At 43.3% G+C, this 22,164-nt stretch overlaps 1 protein-coding gene across 1 annotated transcript; it reads left to right on the forward strand.

The window, feature by feature from the left end:
• The first annotated feature begins 1,059 nt into the window (after positions 1-1,059).
• On the forward strand, positions 1,060-5,811 carry DEGS1 (delta(4)-desaturase, sphingolipid 1). Its single transcript, XM_010852846.1, has 2 exons — positions 1,060-2,472; positions 5,324-5,811. The coding sequence occupies exons 1-2, from the start codon at positions 1,756-1,758 to the stop codon at positions 5,468-5,470; spliced, it is 864 nt and encodes a 287-aa protein (XP_010851148.1). The 5' UTR covers positions 1,060-1,755; the 3' UTR covers positions 5,471-5,811.
• The last annotated feature ends 16,353 nt before the right edge of the window (positions 5,812-22,164 follow it).

Genomic DNA, 22,164 nt, shown 5'->3' on the forward strand with positions numbered 1-22,164 from the left:
GGAGAGGGGAAAGGAAAGGAACAAGAAGAATTACCTTGAATTAACCCGACCCTTATATATGTGAAACTGGACTTACCTTCCTGTCCTGCATTTTAAGCTAGAATTCTTCATTTCACTTTTAGAGAAAAGAAGGTGAAGCTGCTCCTCTTCTTTTTGTTGTGCTGGGTTAAACATACTTGCCAACCCACAAAACCAAAGTGTGTATCTGGGCTTCCATTACCTGGAGTGGCAGGATACGGAGAAGAATCTGCATTTGCCTCTAGGCAATACTTCCCTGAATTACTAGCATATTCCATAATACTTGGTTAGATATTTGTGTGTGAAGTCAACAAATAATAATCTAACACAAATTAGCATTGTTCAGTCCTAATGCAGAAGGAAAGGAAAGAAAGAGGCATTGTGAATCGATAAAAGTTCTTTAGAATCTACACTAATTTGAGATAACTAGAAGTCTACATTGGCAGAAATTTATACATCTAAACATTTGAAAATACAGAAATGGCTAGAAGTTACAACAAATTGGCAAGTAGAAGTGACTTGGTCAGTATAAGGAAATTATAAAACCTAAATCAGATACATCAGTTTATCAGACTATGATTGCCACTTTTGTAAAACTTACAAATTTAACATACAAAAAATTTTTTTTTTTTTCTTTCTTTTTTTTTTTTGAGTGCAAGGGCCACACCAACGCCCGCGTGCCCTCCTCCCTCCCCCCACCGCCCGGGGCAGAGGGAAGGGACACGAGCGCGCCGCCGGCCCCCCGGCCCCGCGCGTCCCCCCCTGGGAAAGGGGTAACATACAAAAATTTTTAAGAGTGAAAAGGGAACTGCTGCTGCTGCTAAGTCATTTCAGTCGTGTCCGACTCTGTGCGACCCCATAGGCGGCAGCCCACCAGGCTCCCCAGTCCCTGGGATTCTCCAGGCAAGAACACTGGAGTGGGTTGCCATTTCCTTCTCCAATGCATGAAAGGGAAAAGTGAAAGTGAAGTTGCTCAGTCGTGTCCGACTCTTAGCGACCCCATGGACTGCAGCCTACCAGGCTCCTCCATCCATGGGATTTTCCAGGTAAGAGTACTGGAGTGGGGTGCCATCGCCTTCTCCAGAAAAGGGAACTAGATAACATTTATTCATGTTGTGACTATCTTTCTGTTAATGTATGAGGGTCTAGATTTTGAGGCTCATTTTTTCCTACAAAAATTCTCAAATTTGTTGTGACATGATATTTAGTAACTTTACTGTTAGAATATACTTCTTCCCAGGACTTCCCTGGCAGTCTAGTGGTTAAGATTTCGCCTTCCACCCTGAAGGAGGGCATGGCAACCCACTCCAGTATCCTTGCCTGGGCCCTGGACAGAGGAACCTGGCAGGCTACAGTCCAGAGTTGCAAAGAGTCAGAAGGGACTTAGAACCCATGCATACTCTATTTAAAGAAAAAAAAAGACTTCCAATGCAGGGGGTGTTGGTTCCATCCCTAGTTAGAGAGCTAAGATGAAACAGAAGTGGTATTATAACAAATTCAATAGACATTAAAAATAGTCCACATCAAAATATACCTATTTTTAAAAAAGCATATACCCCTTCCCTGTAGTAGATGAACATTTGATAGTCTCAAAGAGAGCATATGATTTGGAAAAAATTAATTGATGTGTAAATTGATATTAGTTTAATTGCAGAACTGTTATGCACTTTTCTCAGGCTTTGATTTTTTTGTTTGTTTTTTTTCCTTACAGCAAAGTATCCAGAGATAAAATCCTTAATGAAGCCTGATTCCAACTTGATATGGATTGTAATTATGATGGTTCTCACTCAGTTTGTTGCATTTTACTTAGTAAAGGACTTAGACTGGAAATGGGTCCTGTTTTGGGCATATGCCTTTGGCAGCTGCGTTAATCATTCAATGACTCTGGCTATTCATGAAGTTTCCCACAACAGCGCCTTTGGCCATTACAAAGCTATGTGGAATCGTTGGTTTGGAATATTTGCCAATCTCCCTATCGGTGTCCCATATTCAGTTTCCTTTAAGAGATATCACATGGATCATCATCGATACCTCGGAGGTGACGGCATCGATGTGGATATTCCAACTGACTTTGAAGGCTGGTTCTTCTGTACTACTTTTAGAAAGTTTATATGGGTCATCCTTCAGCCTCTCTTTTATGCTTTTCGACCTCTGTTCATCAACCCCAAACCAATCTCCTATCTGGAAATAATCAATACTGTGATCCAGATCACTTTTGACATCGTGGTTTACTATGTTTTGGGAGTTAAATCTTTAGTCTACATGTTGGCAGCCTCCTTATTTGGCCTAGGTTTGCACCCGATTTCTGGACATTTTATAGCTGAACATTATATGTTCTTAAAGGGACATGAAACTTATTCATATTATGGGCCTCTGAATTTACTTACCTTCAATGTGGGTTACCATAATGAACACCACGACTTTCCCAACATTCCCGGAAAAAGCCTTCCCCTGGTAAGTAAAGGATTTTATACATGTTCTAATTTCTGATGGTTCTGTGATCACAATTAGTCTTGACTTGCTCATTTAAAATGAAATGTAGTATATTTTGTCCATCTAGGCAGTTCATCAAAGAAAACAGCAAGAGTCTTAAAAGTCATGAGTTGGGCAGCCTAATTTTACAGACCTCACTGTCCTGGATCCCTAAGCCTTGTGGTGACACATAAAGTTTAGAGTGTTCGGGGGGTCTGTATAATCAACTGACATGTAAAGTAATTCAGAAATGGAAAATGAAATTCCCTCTGTGGAGGCAGCAAAAATTTACATAACCTTTATCACTGTTAAACTAAATACACTTAGCTAAAGTTTGTGTTGGTTTATTGTGAAATACAGATACTCTGCATAATTGCTCTGCAGAATAAGTGAATGTCAGTTTCCAGTGGTGCAGACATCCCACAGGCAGGGACCATCCGTTTCCCGTCACAGTAGACTTTTATCTTACTGCTTGTGGAGTAAATGAAAGGCAGCATATTGACTTTCATCCTTCCTCAAAGGATAATCCTCTCCAAACTTCAGTTATATTTCTGATGAATTCACTTATTAGACTTTCCATCCTCAGAATGGATAGCTTTTACAGTTCCATTACCAAAAAATGTTTCTGTAATTCTAAAAAGGGGAAGTTGTAGGAGATGTAGTATCAATTTTTCATGATTTTTTATTTTTTTAGCTGTGATATTAAGGAAACCATAACCAGATATTTTATGCTAGCATATCTACTCACCCAAATTTTATAGATTTCATCTTAAGTTTTTAACTGTTGACTGTTTACAAACTTGCACACAGCATGACAACTAAATATAACATTTGATTATTGATTGGATTACTAGTTGAGGAAAGAAAAATCTAGAAAGGACATTGAGTTAGTGGGAAGTTTTGAATATGAACCATATAATAGTAATATTGTGTCAGTGTTAAGTTTCTTGGGTGTGGAATGCTATTATGGTTTTGTCGGGAAATGTCCTTGTTCTTGGGCTTCCCAGGTGGCTAAGTGGCAAAGAATCCGCTTGCAAGTGCAGGAGATGCAGGTTCGATCCCTGGGTTGGGAAGATCCCCTGGAGGAGAAAATGGCAACCCATCCCAGTATTCTTGCTGGGAAAATCCTATGGACAGAGGAGCCTGGCAGGCACCAGTCCATGGGGTTGCAAAGACTCAGACACGACTGATGACATAACTTTTTCTTAGGAGATATGTATTGAATATTTAGGGTGAAATATTCAGAGTAAGTTTGCACATAACATCTGCAACTTCTCTTCCAGCAAAGAGCAAAGTATGTGATTTATATCATATATGGAGAGAGAGAGAGAAAGTAGCTGTGGCATAGTGTTAATTGGTGGACCTAAATGAAGAGCATATGGCTGATGGTTTTGTTGTTCTTTCAACTTTTCTGTCGGTTTTGTGTTTTCAAAATAAAATGGGGGAAATCACCACACAGCTGGCTGAAAACAGTTTTGAACGTGGTGTGATGTGCCCGTGTGGCTACTTAGTGTCATTTTGGTTGGAGAGTGTGCCCACCTTTGCTCACCTCTTCCCTGCCTAGGAAAGTACATTTTTGTATTTTTAAGAGATTAGGGCTTCTTAGGCGGCTCACTGGTAAAGAATCTGCCTGCAATGCAGGAGACACAGTTTCGATCCCTGGGTCAGGAAGATCCCCTGGAGAAGGAAATGTCAACCCACTCCAGTATTCTTGCCTGGAAAACCCCATGGATGGAGAAGCCTGGTGGGCTACAGTCCATGGGCTCGCAAAAAGAGTTGGACATGACATGGTTTAAGGAGAAAGCTGGTCACCTTTGAACAAAATAATTCACCTTTTCCAACATAAGCCACATATTTTGACTTGTAATTTTCTTGAGCAGTCTGTAAACTGAAAACTTAGGTCAGCTTAAACATTACCTGCTCATGGTTCATCAGTGAGAATTTATTTCCCACTCCATTCCACACATAGCTGAACTAATAGACATTCTCAAAGTTCTCTGGTCTTCCTTTCCTGCCTGTTCTATTGTGTATGCCAAGAAGTACCTTGTTCTGCAATAGTTGTGTTGCAGTAATTATGTTGCATGTAACGATCACATGGTTAGTTAATAGATATGCATAACAAGGTTTCTTTCAACATCTCTATTGAAAGGTAACTCATAGATACAATTCATACACTTACAATGTGCAATTCAGTGGTTTTTAGATTGTTCAGAGCCTTACAAACATCACTGCAATCACATTTTGTTGAAATCAGTGTTTTACTCCGCACTAACTAGTCTTGCTTGCTAATCACACTGGCCATAGTCATTTTTTTTAAAAAGACATCCTTAACGTGAGGTGGCTGAATTGTACGTTTGATAAGTGATTAATTTCTAACTGGCATGCCACAATAATTCATCGGTATTTGCAGGCAGGTTCCTTAATGGCAGCGTCAAGTGGTGCCTTTAAACCCTGCAATGCCAGTCATTCAGTATGACATTTAAGAAACATCAAGTTGATTGGATTGCAAGTATTTGTTATTAAAAGATGGCAAGTGCCACATTTACAAGTAAGCTAATAAACTACAAGTAAATTTACAAGTAAACTAATCCCTCAGAGCTTGTTGAAAAGAGTCAGTAATCCTAGAGGGTCAAAGATGGTTTATTCCAAAAATGTAAACTGCTTTCTGTTTAGAATTCCCAAAGCTGCTGCTGTTACTTATTTATTTAAGAGGGAGGTAGGAGAAAGTTTCATGGTTTCTTTTCTGAGTGTGCATGTCAGACATCCATCTGTCATCTTTAATAGGACTCTGTTAACACTCATTATTCATCTTGCTGTATTTTTTCCCTTCTAGGTGAGGAAAATAGCTGCTGAGTACTATGACAACCTCCCCCACTACAATTCCTGGATAAAAGTGCTATATGATTTTGTGATGGATGATACAATAAGTCCCTATTCGAGAATGAAGAGGCATCTGAAAGGCAACGAGGTTCAGGAGTAAATGTCATTAAGACCAAAGGAACTCCTCTCTGAAACTTGATCATAACTGACAAAGTGGAATTTTTGAATTATTAAGACCAACTATGTTTAGAAGCTGCCCTCATACAAATTCAGAGTGTGATCTTCATAGTGTCAAGAAGCTAATCTGGCTTTAAAGAGTCCATCTGCGCAGTGTTCAGCTTTACTCATTATATTACCACTGTGGTGGATGTTTTCACTTAGGTCTGACCCTTTGTAAGCATATCATAAAAAAAGCTTTTAAAAAGCTATTTCTAGTATGTTGTTTTCACTATAAGGATTTACTTTATTAAAATCGCTAATAAACTGAGCTATTAATCACAATACATAGTGTTTATCACTTTTTTTTTTAATTGACTATCTTTATAATCACAGACTGGGGTGAGCTTACCGAGTCCAGCACAAGCTTACTCATAAATAAGGACATTATTGAATTCAGTCATGTCCAACAACTCAACTTCCTTTTCTGCGTGGACTCTCAGATTAGAAGTAGCTTTACTGATAATTTTATGTCATTTCATTTCAGCAGAAACTGGTTGGGTCTGATGGTAGATGGCTGGTGTCAAGTAGCCAGTATTGGGGGTTGTTAGGCTGGTATTCCTGGTGACCTGAAACATGTCACTCAGGTATATTTATTGTAATACAGTGAACTATTTTAAAAGTAATCTTCAGTATCAAAGAAGTCAAATAGTCTACGATTTGTACACAACACCAACCCTCCGGTGTACTGAAGATGAGATACTATAAAATTCCTACTTGTGTAATTCTCAGCTGTATTACACTTTTGCCTACTGGTGGTGAATAGCACAATACTCACGCTCAAAAGTATTGGTTTCTCACAGATCTAATTTTGGGGGACAAAGTACACGTTTAGAGTCATAACAGAAGCAACTTTACGATTCAGATGTACACGCTGAGTCAAGTAAAAGTATCTGGTAAAACCTACCGACAGGTTTGATGCTAAGTGGGCCCTACGTTCTCACTGAACCCTCCACTCCCCTCGCCTGTACAACTCTGGCTGCAGCTGCCAGACCAATGCTGAAAGCCCCTAGATCTCCTGCCGGGTCAGCCCTCTCTCGGTTCCATTTTCTGCTGGGTCTGGAGAGGGGGTGCCTCGTTGTCCTTCCCCAAACCTGTTGGTTCTGCTTGTACCTCTTGCTTGGTGGAGGTTTTGGCCTCCTAGCATCTCTGGGCCAGTCTGGCTCCCATCTGCAAACTATGGCCATTCTTTGTGTCACTGGCAGTGACTTTTCCAAAGGGAGAAGGAGGAGTCGGGGGTAGGGAGAGGGCATAGGAAGGCTGGGCTGCAGAGCCTTGAAGGCACAAGGACAGGTCCTGAGACAAGGATCCCATCAGGTCAGGTGTCACTTTTGGACTCTCCAACCAATGCTTACCTAATCATTTGTGCTTCAGTCACTCAGGCTTGTCTGACTCTTTGCGACCCCGTGAACCGCAGCACGCCAGGCCTCCCTGTCCATCACCAACTCCTGGAGTTCACCCAAACTCATGTCCATTGAATCGATGATGCCATCCAACCATCTCATCCTCTGTCGTCCCCTTCTCTCGCCTTCAGTCTTTCCCGGCATCAGGGACTTTTCAAATGAGTCAGCTCTTCACATCAGGTGCCCAAAGTATTGGAGTTTCAGCTTCAACATTAGTCCTTCCAATGAACATTCAAGACTGATTTCCTTTAGGATGGACTGCTTGGATCTCCTTGCAGTCCAGGGGACTGTCAAGAGTCTTTTCCAACACCACAGTTCAAAAGCATCAGTTCTTCAGCACTCAGCTTTCTTTATAGTCCAGCTCTCACATTCATATATGACTACTGGAAAAACCATAGCCTTGACTAGATGGACCTTTGTTGGCAAAGTAATATCTTTGCTTTTTAATATGCTGTCTAGGTTGGTCATATTGGAGAAGGAAGTGGCAACCCACTCCAGTGTTCTTGCCTGGAGAATCCCAGGGATGGGGGAGCCTAGTGGGCTGCCGTCTACGGGGTCATGCAGAGTCTAACATGACTAAAGTGACTTAGCAGGTTGGTCATAACTTTTCTTCCAGGGAGTAAGCGTCTTTTTATTTCATGGCTGCAGTCACCATCTGCAGTGATTTTGGAGCCCCCCAAAATAAAGTCTGCCACGGTTTCCACTGTTTCTCCATTTGCCATGAAGTGATAGGACCAGATGCCATGATCTTAGTTTTCTGAATGTTGAGCTTTAAGCCAACTTTTTCACTCTCCAATTTCACTTTCATCAAGAGGCTCTGTAGTTCTTCTTCATTTTCTGCCATAAGGGTGGTGTCATCTGCATATCTGAGGTTATTGATATTTCTCCCAGCAATCTTGATTCCAGCTTGTGCTTCATCCAGCCCAGCATTTCTCACGATGTATTCTGCATAGAAGTTAAATAAGCACGGTGACAATATACAGCCTTGACGTACTCCTTTTCCTATTTGGAACCAGTCTGTTGTTCCATGACCAGTTCTAATTCTTGCTTCCTGACCTGCATACAGGTTTCTCAAGAGTCAGGTCAGGTGGTCTGGTATTCCCATCTCTTGAAGAATTTTCCACAGTTTATTGTGATCCACACAGTCAAAGGCTTTGGCACAGTAAAGCAGAAATAGATGTTTTTCTGGAACTCTCATGCTTTTCGATGATCCAGCGGATGTTGGCAATTTGATCTCTGGTTCCTCTGCCTTTTCTAAAAGCAGCTTGAATATCTGGAAGTTCACGATTCATGTATTATTGAAGCCTGGCTTGGAGAATTTTGAGCATTACTTTGCTAGCGTGTGAGATGAGTGCAATTGTGTGGTAGTTTGAGCATTCTTTGGCATTGCCTTTCTTAGGGATTGGAATGAAAACTGACTTTTTCCAGTCCTGTGGCCACTGCTGAGTTTTCCACATTTGCTGGCATATTGAGTGCATCACTTTCACAGCATCATCTTAGAGGATTTGACATAGCTCCACTGGAATTCCATCACCTCCACTAGCTTTGTTCGTAGCGATGCTTCCTAAGACCCCCTTAACTTCACATTCCAGGATGTCTGGCTCTAGGTGAATGATCACACCATCGTGACTATCTGGGTCGTGAAGATTTTTTTTTGTACAGTTTTTCTATGTATTCTTGCCACCTCTTCTTAATATCTTCTGCTTCTGTTTGGTCCATACCATTTCTGTCCTTTATTGAGCCCATCTTTGCATGAAATGTTCCCTTGATATCTCTAATTCTCTTGAAGAGATCTCTAGTCTTTCCCATTCTATTGGTTTCCTTGATTTCTTTGCTTTGTTCACTTAGGAAGGCTTTCTTATCTCTCCTTGCTATTCTTTGGAACTCTGCATTCAAATGGGTATATCTTTCCTTTTCTCCTTTGCATTTTGCTTCTCTTCTTTTCACAGCTATGTGTAAGGCCTCCTCAGACAGCCATTTTGCTTTTTTGCATTTCTTTTTCTTGGGGATGGTCTTGATTCCTGTCTCCTGTACAATGTCATGAATCTCTGTCCATAGTACATCAGGCACTTTGTCTATCAGATCTAATCCCTTGAATCTATTTCTCACTTCCACTGTATAACATTTAGGGATTTGATTTAGGTCATACCTGAATGGTCTAGTGGTTTTCCATACTTTTTTCAATTCAAGTCTGAATTTGGCAATAAAGAGTTCATGATCTGAGCCACAGTCAGCTCCTGGTCTTGTTTTTGCTGACTGTATAGAGCTTCTCCATCTTTGGCTGCAAAGAATATAATCAATCCAATTTCAGTGTTTACCATCTGGTGATGTCCATGTGTAGAGTCTTCCCTTAAGAGGGTGTTTGCTATGACAGATGGTAGGCACTGGTGTGGCTGTTAGGAGATACCCTACATCCAAGGCCAAAGGAGAAGCCCCAGCAAGATGGTAGGAGGGGTGAATTCGTGTTTAGAATCAAACCCCTTTCCCGCCATAGATGCTCAGAGGGCTCAAACAAACCTTGCACACACCAGGACCCAGAGACGCCACAAAGGCTGAGACTGAACTGTGTTTGAGCATCTCCTGTGGAGCTACGGGTCGGCAGTGGTCTGCTGCAGGGACAGGGGCTCTGGGTGTGGGTATGGCATAAGTCCTCTTGGAGGAAGTCACCATTAACCCCACCATAGAGCTGCCAGAACTTACACAAGACTGGGAAATAGACTCTTGGAGGGCACAACAGAACCTTGTTCACCAGGACCCAGGAGAAAGGAACAGTGACCCCACAGGAGACTGTCCCGGACTTGCCTGTGGGTGTCCAGGAGCCTCCAGTGAAGGCGTGGGTCAGAGGTGGCCCGCTGCAGGGTTGGGGGCATGGATTGTAGCAGTATATGCATGGGATCTTTTGAGGGAGGTCACCATTCATTACCTCCACCATAGTTTGGCCCCAGGTAAATAGCAGAGAGGGAATAGCTCCACCCATCAACAGAAAATTGGATTAAAGATTTACTGAGCATGGCCCTGCCCATCAGAACAAGACCCAGGATCCCCCTCAGTCAGTATCTCCCATCAGGAAGCTTCCTTAAGCCTCTTGTCCTTCTCCATCAGAGGGCAGACAGACTGAAAACCACAATCACAAAAACTAACCAATCTGATCACATGGACCACAGCCTTGTCTAACTCAATGAAACTATGAGCTATGCCATGTAGGGCCACCCAAGACGGACGGGTCATGGTGGAGAGTTCTGACAAAACGTGGTCCACTGGAGAAGGGAATGGCAGACCACTTCAGTATTCCTGCCTTGAGAACCACATGAACAGGCAAAAAGATAGGACACTGAAAGAAGTCCCCAGGTCGGTAGGTGCCAAATATGCTACTAGAGATCAGTGGAGAAATAACTCCGGAGAGAATGAAGAGACGGAGCCAAAGCAAAAACAACACCCAGTTGTGGATGTAACTGGTGATGGAAGCAAGGTTCAATGCTGTAAAGAGCAATATTGCATAGGAACCTGGAATGTTAGGTCCATGAATCAAGGCAAATTGGAAGTGGTCAAACAGGAGATGGCAAGAGTGAACGTCAACATTCTAGGAATCAGCAAACTAAAATGGACTGGAATGGGTGAATTTAACTCAGATGACCATTATATCTACTACTGTGGGCAAGAATCCCTTAGAAGAAATGGAGTAGCCATCACAGTCAACAAGAGTCCAAAATGCAGTACTTGGATGCAGTCTCAAAAATGACAGAATGATCTCTGTTCGTTTCGAAGGCACACCATTCAGTATCACAATAATCCAAGTCTATGCCCCGACCAGTGACGCTGAAGAAGCTGACATTGAACAGTTCTATGAAGACCTATAAGGCCTTCTAGAATTAACACCCAAAAAAGATGTCCTTTTCATTATAGGGGACTGGAATGCAAAAGTAGGAAGTCAAGAAACACCTGGCTGCTGCTAAGTCACTTCAGTGGTGTCCGACTCTGTGCGACCCCATAGGCAGCAGCCCACCAGGCTCCCCCGTCCCTGGGATTCTCCAGGCAAGAACACTGGAATGGGTTGCCATTTCCTTCTCCAATTCAGGAAAGTGAAAAGTAAAGTGAAGTTGCTCAGTTGTGTCCGACTCTTCGCAACCCCATGGACTGCAGCCTACTAGGCTCCTCCACCCATGGGAATTTTCCAGGCAAGAGTACTAGAGTGGGGTGCCATTGCCTTCTCCAAGAAACACCTGGAATAACAGTAACAGGCAAATTTCTCCTTGGAGTACGGAATGAAGCAGGGCAAAGGCTTAATAGAGTTCTGCCAAGAGAATGCACTGCTCATAGCAAACACCCTCTTCCAACATTTGTGCTTACCATGTACTATTTAAATACACAGTTTGTTTTCCCCCTGATGCTGTAACTTAAGGGCTGGGATGATCTTTTATTTCTCTGTTGCCCAAGCCTAGCAGGGTCAGTGCTTGGCTTGAAGTGCTTGATGAATGGAGACCAATAGAGGTTATTAAAACTTCAGAAGCTTTTCATTGAAAACAGAGGCAAAGTTCAAGATAGAGGGCATATGGATAACCTTTGAATGTGGTACACTGAACACAGTGGACATTTATTGAGAATTCTATTATTCACTAGCCCTGAACTAAGGTTTTTAATTAATTATCTTATTCTATTCTCAACATGGCTGTGATGTAGGAAAGGAAAAAAGTTGAAAATGTTAGCTGGGTCTGACTCTTTGCAACCTCATGGACTGTAGCCCACCAGGCTCCTCTGTCCATGAAATTCTCCAGGCAAGAATACTGGAGTAGGTTGGCATTCCCTTCTCCAGGAGATCTTCCCGACCAAGGGATCGAACCTGGTCTCCTGCATTGCAGGCAGACTCTTTACCATCTGAGCCACCAGGGAAGCAGTTAGCATTATTAGTATCTTCATTTTATAGATGAGAAGACTAAGCCTCAGAGAGATTAAGTAACTGGCACAAGGTCACACTTGGAGACAGGATGTGAGATTGAGACAGTGACTGGAGAACCCAGACTCTACCGAGCTTCACGGGGCTTATCTAATGAGCCTAGTCCTGCAGCGGGAGCATGAAGGAACACATGTTCCCATGTGTTATCAAATGTGTGTTCATTCCACTGCCTGGTGGACCCCTTCCTGTGTGCCAGCAGTTTGGGCTATATTTCTGGGAGGGGGTTTGACTTTTGACAATCAAAAATTCTTTTTTATTTTTTTCTAAGAGGTCAGCTTTGGATTGAACATTACAAAATAGAAATATTACACCAGAGATTTAATCAAAAGACCAAACCCTATGTCATCTTCAGACTCCTCAGTCTTCTTTCTCTGCTCCCACTTTGTCCTCTGTAGGGGCAGAACCTCCTGTTGGGGCAGGGCCACCAGCCCTGTGTTGTAGATAAGAGTCTAGATGTTGACATTGGCCAGGGCCTTTGCAAACAAACCTGGCCAGAAAGGCTTGACATTCACATTGGCTGCTGCTAATGAGGGTGTTGACCATACTCTACGTGAGTGGCACCTCATCCTTGCACAGGATGAGGGTTAGGTAGATGCAGGTGAGCTCAGAGATGGAGACCGTGGAGGGGCGAGTGCCAAGTGGACAACTGCCAGGTGCATTGAGCACCAGAAACGAGGGCCTCACTCCAACACTGCCTTAGCTTCCTTGGTAGGACTGAGCATTTTCACAGAAGCTGAGCAAAGAACCCAACTAAATTCTTATATGAAACACTGGTTTAAATCCTAAGTAAAAATGAACTTACTTATTCATTCTAGGGGCTTCCCTAGTGGCTCAGATGGTAAAGAACCTACCTGAAGTGCCAGAGACCTGGGTTTGATCCCTGGGTTGGAAAGATCCCCTGGAGGAGGGCATGGCAACCCACTCCAGTATTCGAGAATCCCATAGACAGAGGAGCCTGGTGGGTCGCCAAGAGTCGGACACAACTGATTGACTAAGCACATTCATTCTATGGGTACTTGGCTAGGCACTACATTAGGCAGAGAGGACGCAAAGACAAAATATCTGAAGTTAAGGAGCTGATGCCCTAGTGCTGGGATATGCAAATGAATCAGAATTCAGTAATAGAGGCATCTGCAGCAACAGGGATAGATCTAGAAACTATCATACTTATGTAAGTCTGAGAAAGACCAGCATCATATGATATCACTTATATGTGAAAGCTAATAAAAAAATACAAATGAACTTTATTACAAAACAGAAACAAACTCACAGATGTCAAAATCAAACCTATGGTTACCAAAGGGGAAATGTAGGAGGAAATAATAAATTAGATTGGGATTAATACATACACACTATTACACATTATAAAATAGGGGCTTCCCAGATGGAACAGTGGTAAAGAATCTGCCTGCCAAAGCAGGAGACACAAGAGATTTGGGTTCAATCCCTGTGACAGGAAGATTCCCTGGAGTAGGAAATGGCAACCCACTCCAGTATTCTCACTTGGAAAATTCTATGGACAGAGAGGAGCCTGGTGGGCTACAGTCCATGGGGCCACAAAGACTCGGACATGACTGAGCACACACATAAACATATGTACAATAGGTTGCTAACAAGGACCTACTGTATAGCACAGGGAACTTTATTCAGTATTCTGTAATAATCTATACAGGAAAAGAATCTGAAAGAGAATGAGTATATATATATCCATATCCATATATACATGACTGATTCACCTTGCTATACACACCTGAAACTAACAAAATTGTGAATCAACTATACTCCAATCAAAGTTGAAAAAAGAAAAGAATTCAGTAATAAATAACTCAATGCCTTAACTAGGAGAGTCATGGGACTTCTGTGGCGGTGCTGTGGCTAAGACTCTGTGCTCCCAATGCAGGGGGCACGAGTTCAGTCCCTGGTTGGGGAACCTGATCCTGCACACCATAACTAATGATCTCGAACGCCGCATGGAAGATCAAAGATCCCAAATGCTGCAATGAAGATGAGAGGGCCCCGTGCCACAGTGAAGTCCGGGCACAGCCAAATCCATAAATAAATAAAAATAAATATTTAAAAAAAAATAGGACAGTCACGATGTGGCTGGTGTGCACAACAGTATCAGGTGTCTAAACTCTGCCAGACCATCCCTGCAGGCTATTGTTTTCATCCATATTGGCCTGGGGAGGCAAATATCATCCCTTGTAAATTCCCATGAAGACAGGGAGGTTCCAAGAGATTAGCCTGAGGTGAGCACTGTGAGCTGTCCAAGCCAGGGCTGTTGCTGCTGTTCCACTCACCAGCTGACTTGGAAGATCTGTTTGGATAAGGAAAAAAAAAAAAAGTGTTTTCTTAGGGAAACCTTCCAGAAGCCTTAGTCATTTGGAATGAAGCAAGGATAGTTTGATCCTTGGGCTGGGAAGGTCCTAAAAAAATTGTACCCGCAAAAACCCAAAAGCACAAAAACCCTGAGACCCTCTTCGTGTATCTGATTCTGAAACAGGATAAGGACAGGGGTAGCACCTGCAAGGGGGGTCTCAGAGTGGAGGAGAAGGGGCAACTGAGGCCTAAAGACATCAAAGTAAGAGATCCCCACTGGGCTGTGGGCGAGGTCTGCAGTGGGGATTAGCAGAAAGGGGTGTGGTGACAACCCAAAGAGTGGGGAAAGGAGTAAGATTTGACAACAGAGGGACATGCAGCTACTTTTTGGTTGGAAAATGAATGACATGTTAGATGAAGAATAAGAATGCGGAGCGTCATCTGAAACTGGAGTTTTGTTTTTGTTAAATTTAATCCAGATTGGCATATGGCTCCTGAGGCCAATAACTGGACCCAGCAAGAGGGAAGCTTTCAGATGTGGACAAAGAATGTATCCCTGCCGCTCAGAAGGTGACTGCTGTAACAAGTGTGTGTGAATTGGCACACACAGATCAAAAAGAGTGGGTTTGAGGGGATTCTTTGTAATGGACCCCTTCTGTGATCCAGGGCACACACCTAGAACTTTCTTTGAAAAGCAGAACCCGAAGAAACCCAAGCAGCATTTGTAGAATTAAGAGTGGATTCCGTGTTACTAGGCACACATTCCTGTATTTGCAATCCTCAGCAAAGGCACAGAATAGTTGCATTGAGGAATGGAGCTGCCCTCGATGTTGGGTTCTAAATCCTCATAGGTCAGCAAGTTGCTAACCCAAGGAGGGCCACTAATATCACTTCCCTGTGAGGTTATGATCCAGGACTGCAGGAACAGACCCTCAGAACAAGAGTAACCCTTTATTATTCAAAAAAAAGGCCGGGGTTGGGGGGTGCATTCATTGGTTTGGTTGTGGTTTAAGCCTCAAATTTCCCTTCCAATTAGTAGTTGAGATTTTTTTTTTTGCAAGTTTGTGGGGGTTAGGTTGGGGTTCCAACCCCCCCGAATGGCAGTCTGATCTAAGCCATAAGCCATAATAATCACACAGCTTTTTTTCATCACAATTTTGCAAGCAAATTTTATTTTTAAAATTTTTATTGGAGTATAGTTGACTTAGTAAACACACATCATGACAGTTGGTTTCCCCTCCAGGCTGGGCCTTAAACGTGTGAGAAAGTAATTCTTTTCTGTCGTAGCCTTGAGTGAAAGTACTTTCATGTCACTTTTCCTTGCTTTTTGGTTTAGCGTTGACCAAAAAAGTGCTAGCCTAGCAAGCCGGGCTTCTAAACCCTGTGTGTCCCATTGTTTGGCACACACCCCATCCTCTAAGTGCTCCCTGGCTGGTGTGGCTGCTCTCTCTCCACAGATGCATAAATAAGCCTGGTAGCTCACCCACTATGCCCCCACTCTGAGGACTTTTAGAATTGAAAACAATTGCAGTTTCCAGTTGAAATTCTGCCATCCCTAAATTTCATGAAAGCAATCTTTTCATCTCCTGCTACCTTCTCAAAAACAGGTAAGTGAAAGCATGAGAATTCACCAAAAATCAAGTCTGAATGACAGCGTCGTCAAATTTCTGAAAATTTCTTTCTTTCCTTTCTGAGTACCTGACTCCCTCTGGGGCCTGAGTCCCTGGGGCCATCAAACTAGCTGGATCTTAAAGTAGTTTGACCAGAGCTGTTTGTTTCCATCAGAAGGAGGGGCTTGACCAGAGGAATAGACAGATTTTGAAAATCTCCATAGTCCTTTGGGAACTGAGTTGGCATTTAGCTGACTGATCTAGAGTCTCTTCCTCTGTAGAGTCAGGAGATTTCTCCAAGTACGTGTGGGATTCTGCCACCCCTGAGCTCACAGGCCAGGCTCCCTGGGAAGTAGTGGGGGCACCACCCCAAGTGCGCTCTGATGGTCTCACTCATCTGTTTGATAGCTTTGTTATTTCCTTTCTTAAAGGATCAGAGACAAGAGTAATCATGTATTAGGATAGTTCAGTTCAGTCGCTCAGTTGTGTCCAACTCTTTGTGACCCCATGGACTGCAGCACACCAGGCTTCCCTGTCCATCACCAACTCCTGGAGCCTGCTCAAACTCATGTCCATTGAGTCGGTGATGCCCTCCAACCATCTCATCCTCTGTGGTCCCCTTCACCTCCTGCCCTTAATCTTTCCCAGCATCAGGGTCTTTTCCAGTGAGTCTGTTCTTCACATCAGGTGGCCAAAGTATTGGAGCTCCAGCTTTAGCATCAATCCTTTCAATGAATATTCAGGACTGATTTCCTTTAGGATGGACTGGTTGGATCTCCTTGCAATCCAAGGGACTCTCAAGAGTCTTCTTCAACACCACAGTTCAAAAGCATCCATTCTTCAGTGCTCAGCTTTCTTTATGGTTCAACTCTCACATCCATACAAGATACTGGAAAAATCATAGCGTTGACTAGACAGACCTTTGTCAGATTAGGATAGTCACTGTCTTATTTCCATTTAGCATCATTATCTCTTTTTAAATCACTTGATTACAGTCCCTAATCTTATTTGCATTTACAGGAGAAGGAAACTGAGGATCAAAGAAGTTAAGTAACTTGCTTCAGGTTGGGTTGGCCAGCTTGATCTCCCACAACCCGGATGTTATTGAGCTTACTCCCAGTCCAAGCCCTTGCCAGCACAGGTGGACACCTCCCTTCAGTTACTAACTTCTCTCTGAAGAATCTCTGTTTGTTCCCACTTGAAGCAAAGGTGTTGGGGTATAGTGCCATCCAGTTTGGAATCCTAGAGTTTCTGAATGTTCCACCACAGAGGGCTGAAACCCACCCATGCCCCAATCCCCTCCCTAAATTCCAGGGAGAAACAGCTAACAATATCACCAGCTGTCTCTGCTACCAACTCAGGCCCATGGTTGCCCTTCTAGGGGAAAAGTGACATTGCTCCAGACGCATTTGGATCTGGCTGGCCCGTAAAAGTTTGCTGAGAAAACTAACTATGTAAGCAAGCGTGTAGGAAGAACCTTAATCCTCTTCACAGAATTACATGGTAAGAAGCCAAACTGTTTCTAAGGATATAAGGGCCATAAGCATACATGCTCCCAGAGAATCCTAACTCGGGGGCTGACAGTACTGATGGGGTTCCTGCCACGTGCCAGGCACTGGACCAGTCTGTTCATGCACTATTAATCTTTATGTTGGTTGTTGCTGTGTTGATCAGTTGCTCAGTTGTATCCAACTCTTTGTGACCCCATGTACTGTAGCATGTCAGGCTTCCCTGTCCTTCACCATCTTCCAGAGCTTGCTCAAACTCATGTCCATTGAGTAGGTGATGCCATCCAACCATCTCATCTTCTGTCGTCCCCTTCTCCTCCTGCCCTCAATTTTTTCCAGCATCAGGGTCTTTTCCAATGAGTCAGCTCTTCACATCAGGTGGTCAAAGCTTGGAGCTTCAGCCTCAGCCTCAGTCCTTCCAATGAATACTCGGGACTGATTTCCTTTAGGATGGACTGGTTTGATTTATTTGCTGTTCAAAGGACTCTCAAGAGTCTTGTCCAACACCACAGTTCAAAAGCATCAGTTCTTTGGTGCTCAGCCTTCTTTATGGTCCAGCTCTCACATCCACATATGACTACTAGAAAATCCATAGCTTTGACTAGGTGAACCTTTGTTGGCAAAGTAATATCTCTGCTTTTTAATATCCTGTCTAGATTGGTCATAGCTTTTCTTCCAAGGAGTAAGCGGCTTTTAATTTCATGGCTGCAGTCACTATCTGCAGTGATTTTGGAGCCCAAGAAAATAAAGTCTCTCACTGTTTACATTGTTTCCCCATTTATTTGCCATGAACTTATGGGATTGGATGCCATCATCTTAGTTTTTGAATGCTGAGTTTTAAGCCAACTTTTTCACTCTCCCCTTTCACCTTCATCAAGAGGCTCTTTAATTCTACTTCATTTTGTGCCATAAGGGTGGTGCTGCATATCTGCATATCTGAGGTTACTGATATTTCTCCTGGCATTCTTGATTCAAGCTTGTGCTTCATTCAGCCCAGCATTTTACATGATGTACTCTGCATAGAAGTTAAATAAGCAGGGTGACAATATACAGCCTTGACATACTCCTTTACCAATTTGGAACCAGTCTGTTTTTCCTTGTCTGGTTCTAACTGTTGCTTCTTGACTTGCATACTGGTTTCTCAGGAGGCAGGTAAGGTGGTCTGGTATTCCCATCTCTTGAAGAATTTTCCACAGTTTGTTGTGATTCACACAGTCAAAGGCTTTGGCATGGTCAATAAAGCAGAAGTAGGTGTTTTTCTGGAATTCTCTTGCTTTTTCTATGCTCCAACAGATGTTGGCAATTTGATCTCTGGTTCCTCTGCCTTTTCTAAATCCAGTTTGTACATCCGGAAGTTCTTGGTTCACATACTGTTGAAGACTAGCTTGAAGGATTTTGAGCATTACTTTGCTAGTGTGTGAGATGAGTGCAATTGTGCGGTAGTTTGAGCATTCTTTGGCATTGCCTTTCTTTGGGACTGGAATGAATATTGACCTTTTCCAGTCTTGTGGCCACTGCTGAATTTTCCAAATTTGCTGGCATATTGAGTGCAGTACTTTAACAGCATCATCTTTTAAGATTTGAAATAGCTCAGCTGGAATTACATCACCTCCACTAGCTTTAGTGATATTTCCTAAGGCCCACTTGACATCGCAGTCCAGGATGTCTGCCTCTAGGTGAGTGATCACACCATCGTGGTTATCTGGGTCATTAAGATCTCTTTTGTATAGTTCTTCTGTGTATTCTTGCCACCGCTTCTTAATATTTTCTGCTTTACGCTGGCATCAGTCTCATTTCTCAGTCAAGAAATGAATGAATAGGAAAGAATAAGTAACTTGTCTAAAGCCACAGTCAGCCTGAATCCAGTGTCTAAATTGAAAGTCCATGACTTCTGGGACTTCCCTGATGGTTCAGTGGTTAAGGCCCAGAAAGTGGGAATTTGATCCCTGATCAAGGAAGTTCCCACATGCCAATCAGCATGGCCAAAAAACGAAAATTAAAAATCAAAGTTCATGACTTTTGCATTTGGACTTTACAGTGAACATTACTGGTGAATTCAGAGCCCTGTCCTAATTAGTGTAACGTGTGAAGTTTTTTTTTTTTTTTAAAGATATTATCAATTTCGACCCTCCCAGGAATTTGGGCAGCAGGCTCAGTGACAGGGTGCCATGAGGAAGGTGGGGAAGGCTTGGCCTGTAAACTGCTCAAGCTATTTCAACATGTTCTAGGTCACAGGGTACTTAAGCAAAAGTCAGAACAGGAGCCTGTGGTCTGGAGCTCACACATAACCACACATTTTTAAGAGCTTTCTCAGCAGTTATGATTTTCTAAATAATCAGTCCTACAAAGCCCAGATTAGATGCTCCAGCAAAAGCAGGCAAAACCTGGGCCTGATTTGCCAACAAGAAAGGAAGGTGGACAGCTGGGCGCTGTGAGCTCCTTAAAATGGTGACTCCTTTTCCTGACAGGAGGACAATTGTCAGCTACTTAATAAGCCTCAGCTGTAAACCCTAGTTGCCAGGGCCCAGGACAGAGCACGGGCCTGTGAGGGGGAAATCTGGAAAGGGATCTTGACTGGGTCACCAATGTTCTGTGGCTTTTGGAGGAAAGTCACAGCAGTGAGGAAGAAAACAGGACCTTCATGTGCCTGGAGTCAGTTCACTAACCTCTCAGAGCTGGTTTCTTTATCTTTCTATCTACCTCTTGGGCTGTTGGGCTGGATTGTGGAGATTAAATATGTAAGGCACTGTCACTAGGAATGATGACTACTGGAACATCAAGGTGCTGGAATGGGCCACCTGGAACAGTGCCAGAAACCAAAAAAGTTCCAACCCAGAGCAATTAAGAACCGCTGCCTAAACTATGGTCTGATATCTGGGCTTTTTCAGGAATTAAAAAAAATATATTTATTTTTATTTATTTGGCCGTGCTGGGTCTTAGTTGCAGCACATGGAATCTTTTAGTTGGGGTACGTAGGATCTAGTTCTCTGACCAGGGATGGAACCTGGGCCCCCTGAATGGGGAGCGTGGAGTCTTAGCCACTCAATCACCAGGGAGGTCCCGAGAATTTTTAGAAAAATATTTTTTATTTGTTTATCTTTTGGTTGCACCGGGTCCTTGTTGCTATGGGCAGGCTTTCTCTAGTTGTGGCGAGCAGGGGCCACTCACAGTTGTAGTGTGTGAGTTTCTCACTGCGGCGGCTTCTCTTGTTGCGGAGCACGGGCTCTAGGGTGTGCTGGCTTCAGTACTTGGGGCACGTGGGCTCAGTAGTCATGGCTTCCAAGCTCCAGAGCACAGCCTCAGTAGTCGTGGCACACAGGCTAAGTTGCTCCGTGGCATCTCCGTGGGATCTTCCCGGACCAGGGATTGAACTTGTGCCCTGCATTGGCAGGTGGATTCCTATCCACTGTACCACCAGGGAAGTCCTAGGATTTTTTTTTTAATTGTGGTAAAATACACATAACAAAATTTACCCATATTAATCAGTCTTTTTTTTTTTTTTTGATAGGTAAGAGGTGGATTTACTTAGAGAGACATACACTCCACAGAGTGTGAGCCATCTCAGAAGGCGAGAGGCCCCCAAATTAACCATCCTTAAATATTATTAAGTACATTCACATCACTGTGAGCCTCTTAATGAGGGTGAAAGAAGAGAGTGGAAAGAGTGGCTTAAAATTCAGTATTATAAAACCTAAGATCATGACATCCAGCCCCATTACTTCATGGCAAATAGAAAGAGAAAAGGTGGAAGCTGTACAGACTTCCTCTTCTTGGTCTCTAAAATCACCACGATGGTGACTGCAGCCATGAAATTAGAAGATGATCGCTTCTTGGAACAAAAGGTATGACAAACCTAAACAGGACTTTGCAGACGAAGGCCCGTGTAGTCAAGGCTACGGTCTTTTCAGTAGTCATGTATCGATGTGAAAGCTGGACCATAAAGAAGGCAGAGTGCTGAAAAACTGATGCTTTTGAACTGTGGTGTTGGAGACTCTTGAGAGTCCCTTGGACAGCAAGGCGATCAAATCAGCTAATCCTAAAGGAAATCAACCCTGAATATTCATTGGAAGGACTGATGCTGAAGCTGAAGCTCCAATATTTTGGCCACCTGATGCGAACAGCCCACTCATTGAGAAAGACTCTGATGCTGGGAAAGATTGAAGGCACAAGGAGAAGAGGGTGACAGATTAGATGGTTGGATGGCATCACGGATTCAGTGGACATGAACTTGGGCAAACTCTGAGAGATGGTAAGGAACAGGGAGACCTGGCAAGGTGCGGTCTATGAGGTCAGAAAGAGTCAGACGTGACTTGAAGACTGAAGAAAAACAACAACATTCACAACGCTGTATAACCAGTCTCCAGAACTGTTTCACCTTACAAAACTGAAAGTCTGTACCCACAGAACAAGTCTCCCTCCCTCAGCCACTAGCATCTGTCATTCTACTTTCTGTCTCTGAGTTTGACTTGAGTGGTTTGTTTTTTTTTCCAGCAAAACCTTTCACTGTGCATGTCAATCCACATGACAAGCACTCCGTGGCAGGCCTGTTTCACAGTAGAGTAACAAAGACAGGTATTCATTAGAGGGGGAGCCACACCCACCCCAGCCTCAGGTCGAGGCAGCTCTCCATACACTGACTCACTCCCCTTTGCTGGAGAGACTTGCCCCCAGGAAGGGGCATCTCAGCTCCAGGGCTGCAGTTGGGCAAGCACAGTCGTATCTCCATCATTAGCCAGAACAGCACAGTTGAGGTGGCATCCTGGTGATTCAGGTATCTCCACACTTAGTGTGGCTCATGGGGAGATGATTTGGTTTCAAATGACCTGATTTGCATAAATACTTGCAAA

This window comes from Bison bison, unplaced genomic scaffold, assembly GCF_000754665.1.
Source record: "Bison bison bison isolate TAMUID 2011002044 unplaced genomic scaffold, Bison_UMD1.0 scf7180017864317, whole genome shotgun sequence".
Taxonomy (NCBI): Eukaryota; Metazoa; Chordata; class Mammalia; order Artiodactyla; family Bovidae; genus Bison; species Bison bison.

Bases quoted from the DNA above. Each gene is read 5' to 3' on its own strand.
- DEGS1 (XM_010852846.1), top strand. From the start codon at position 1,756: ATGAAGCCTGATTCCAACTTGATATGGATTGTAATTATGATGGTTCTC. The intron at 2,473-5,323 runs GTAAGTAAAGGA...TTTCCCTTCTAG, and splicing joins CCGGAAAAAGCCTTCCCCTG to GTGAGGAAAATAGCTGCTGA.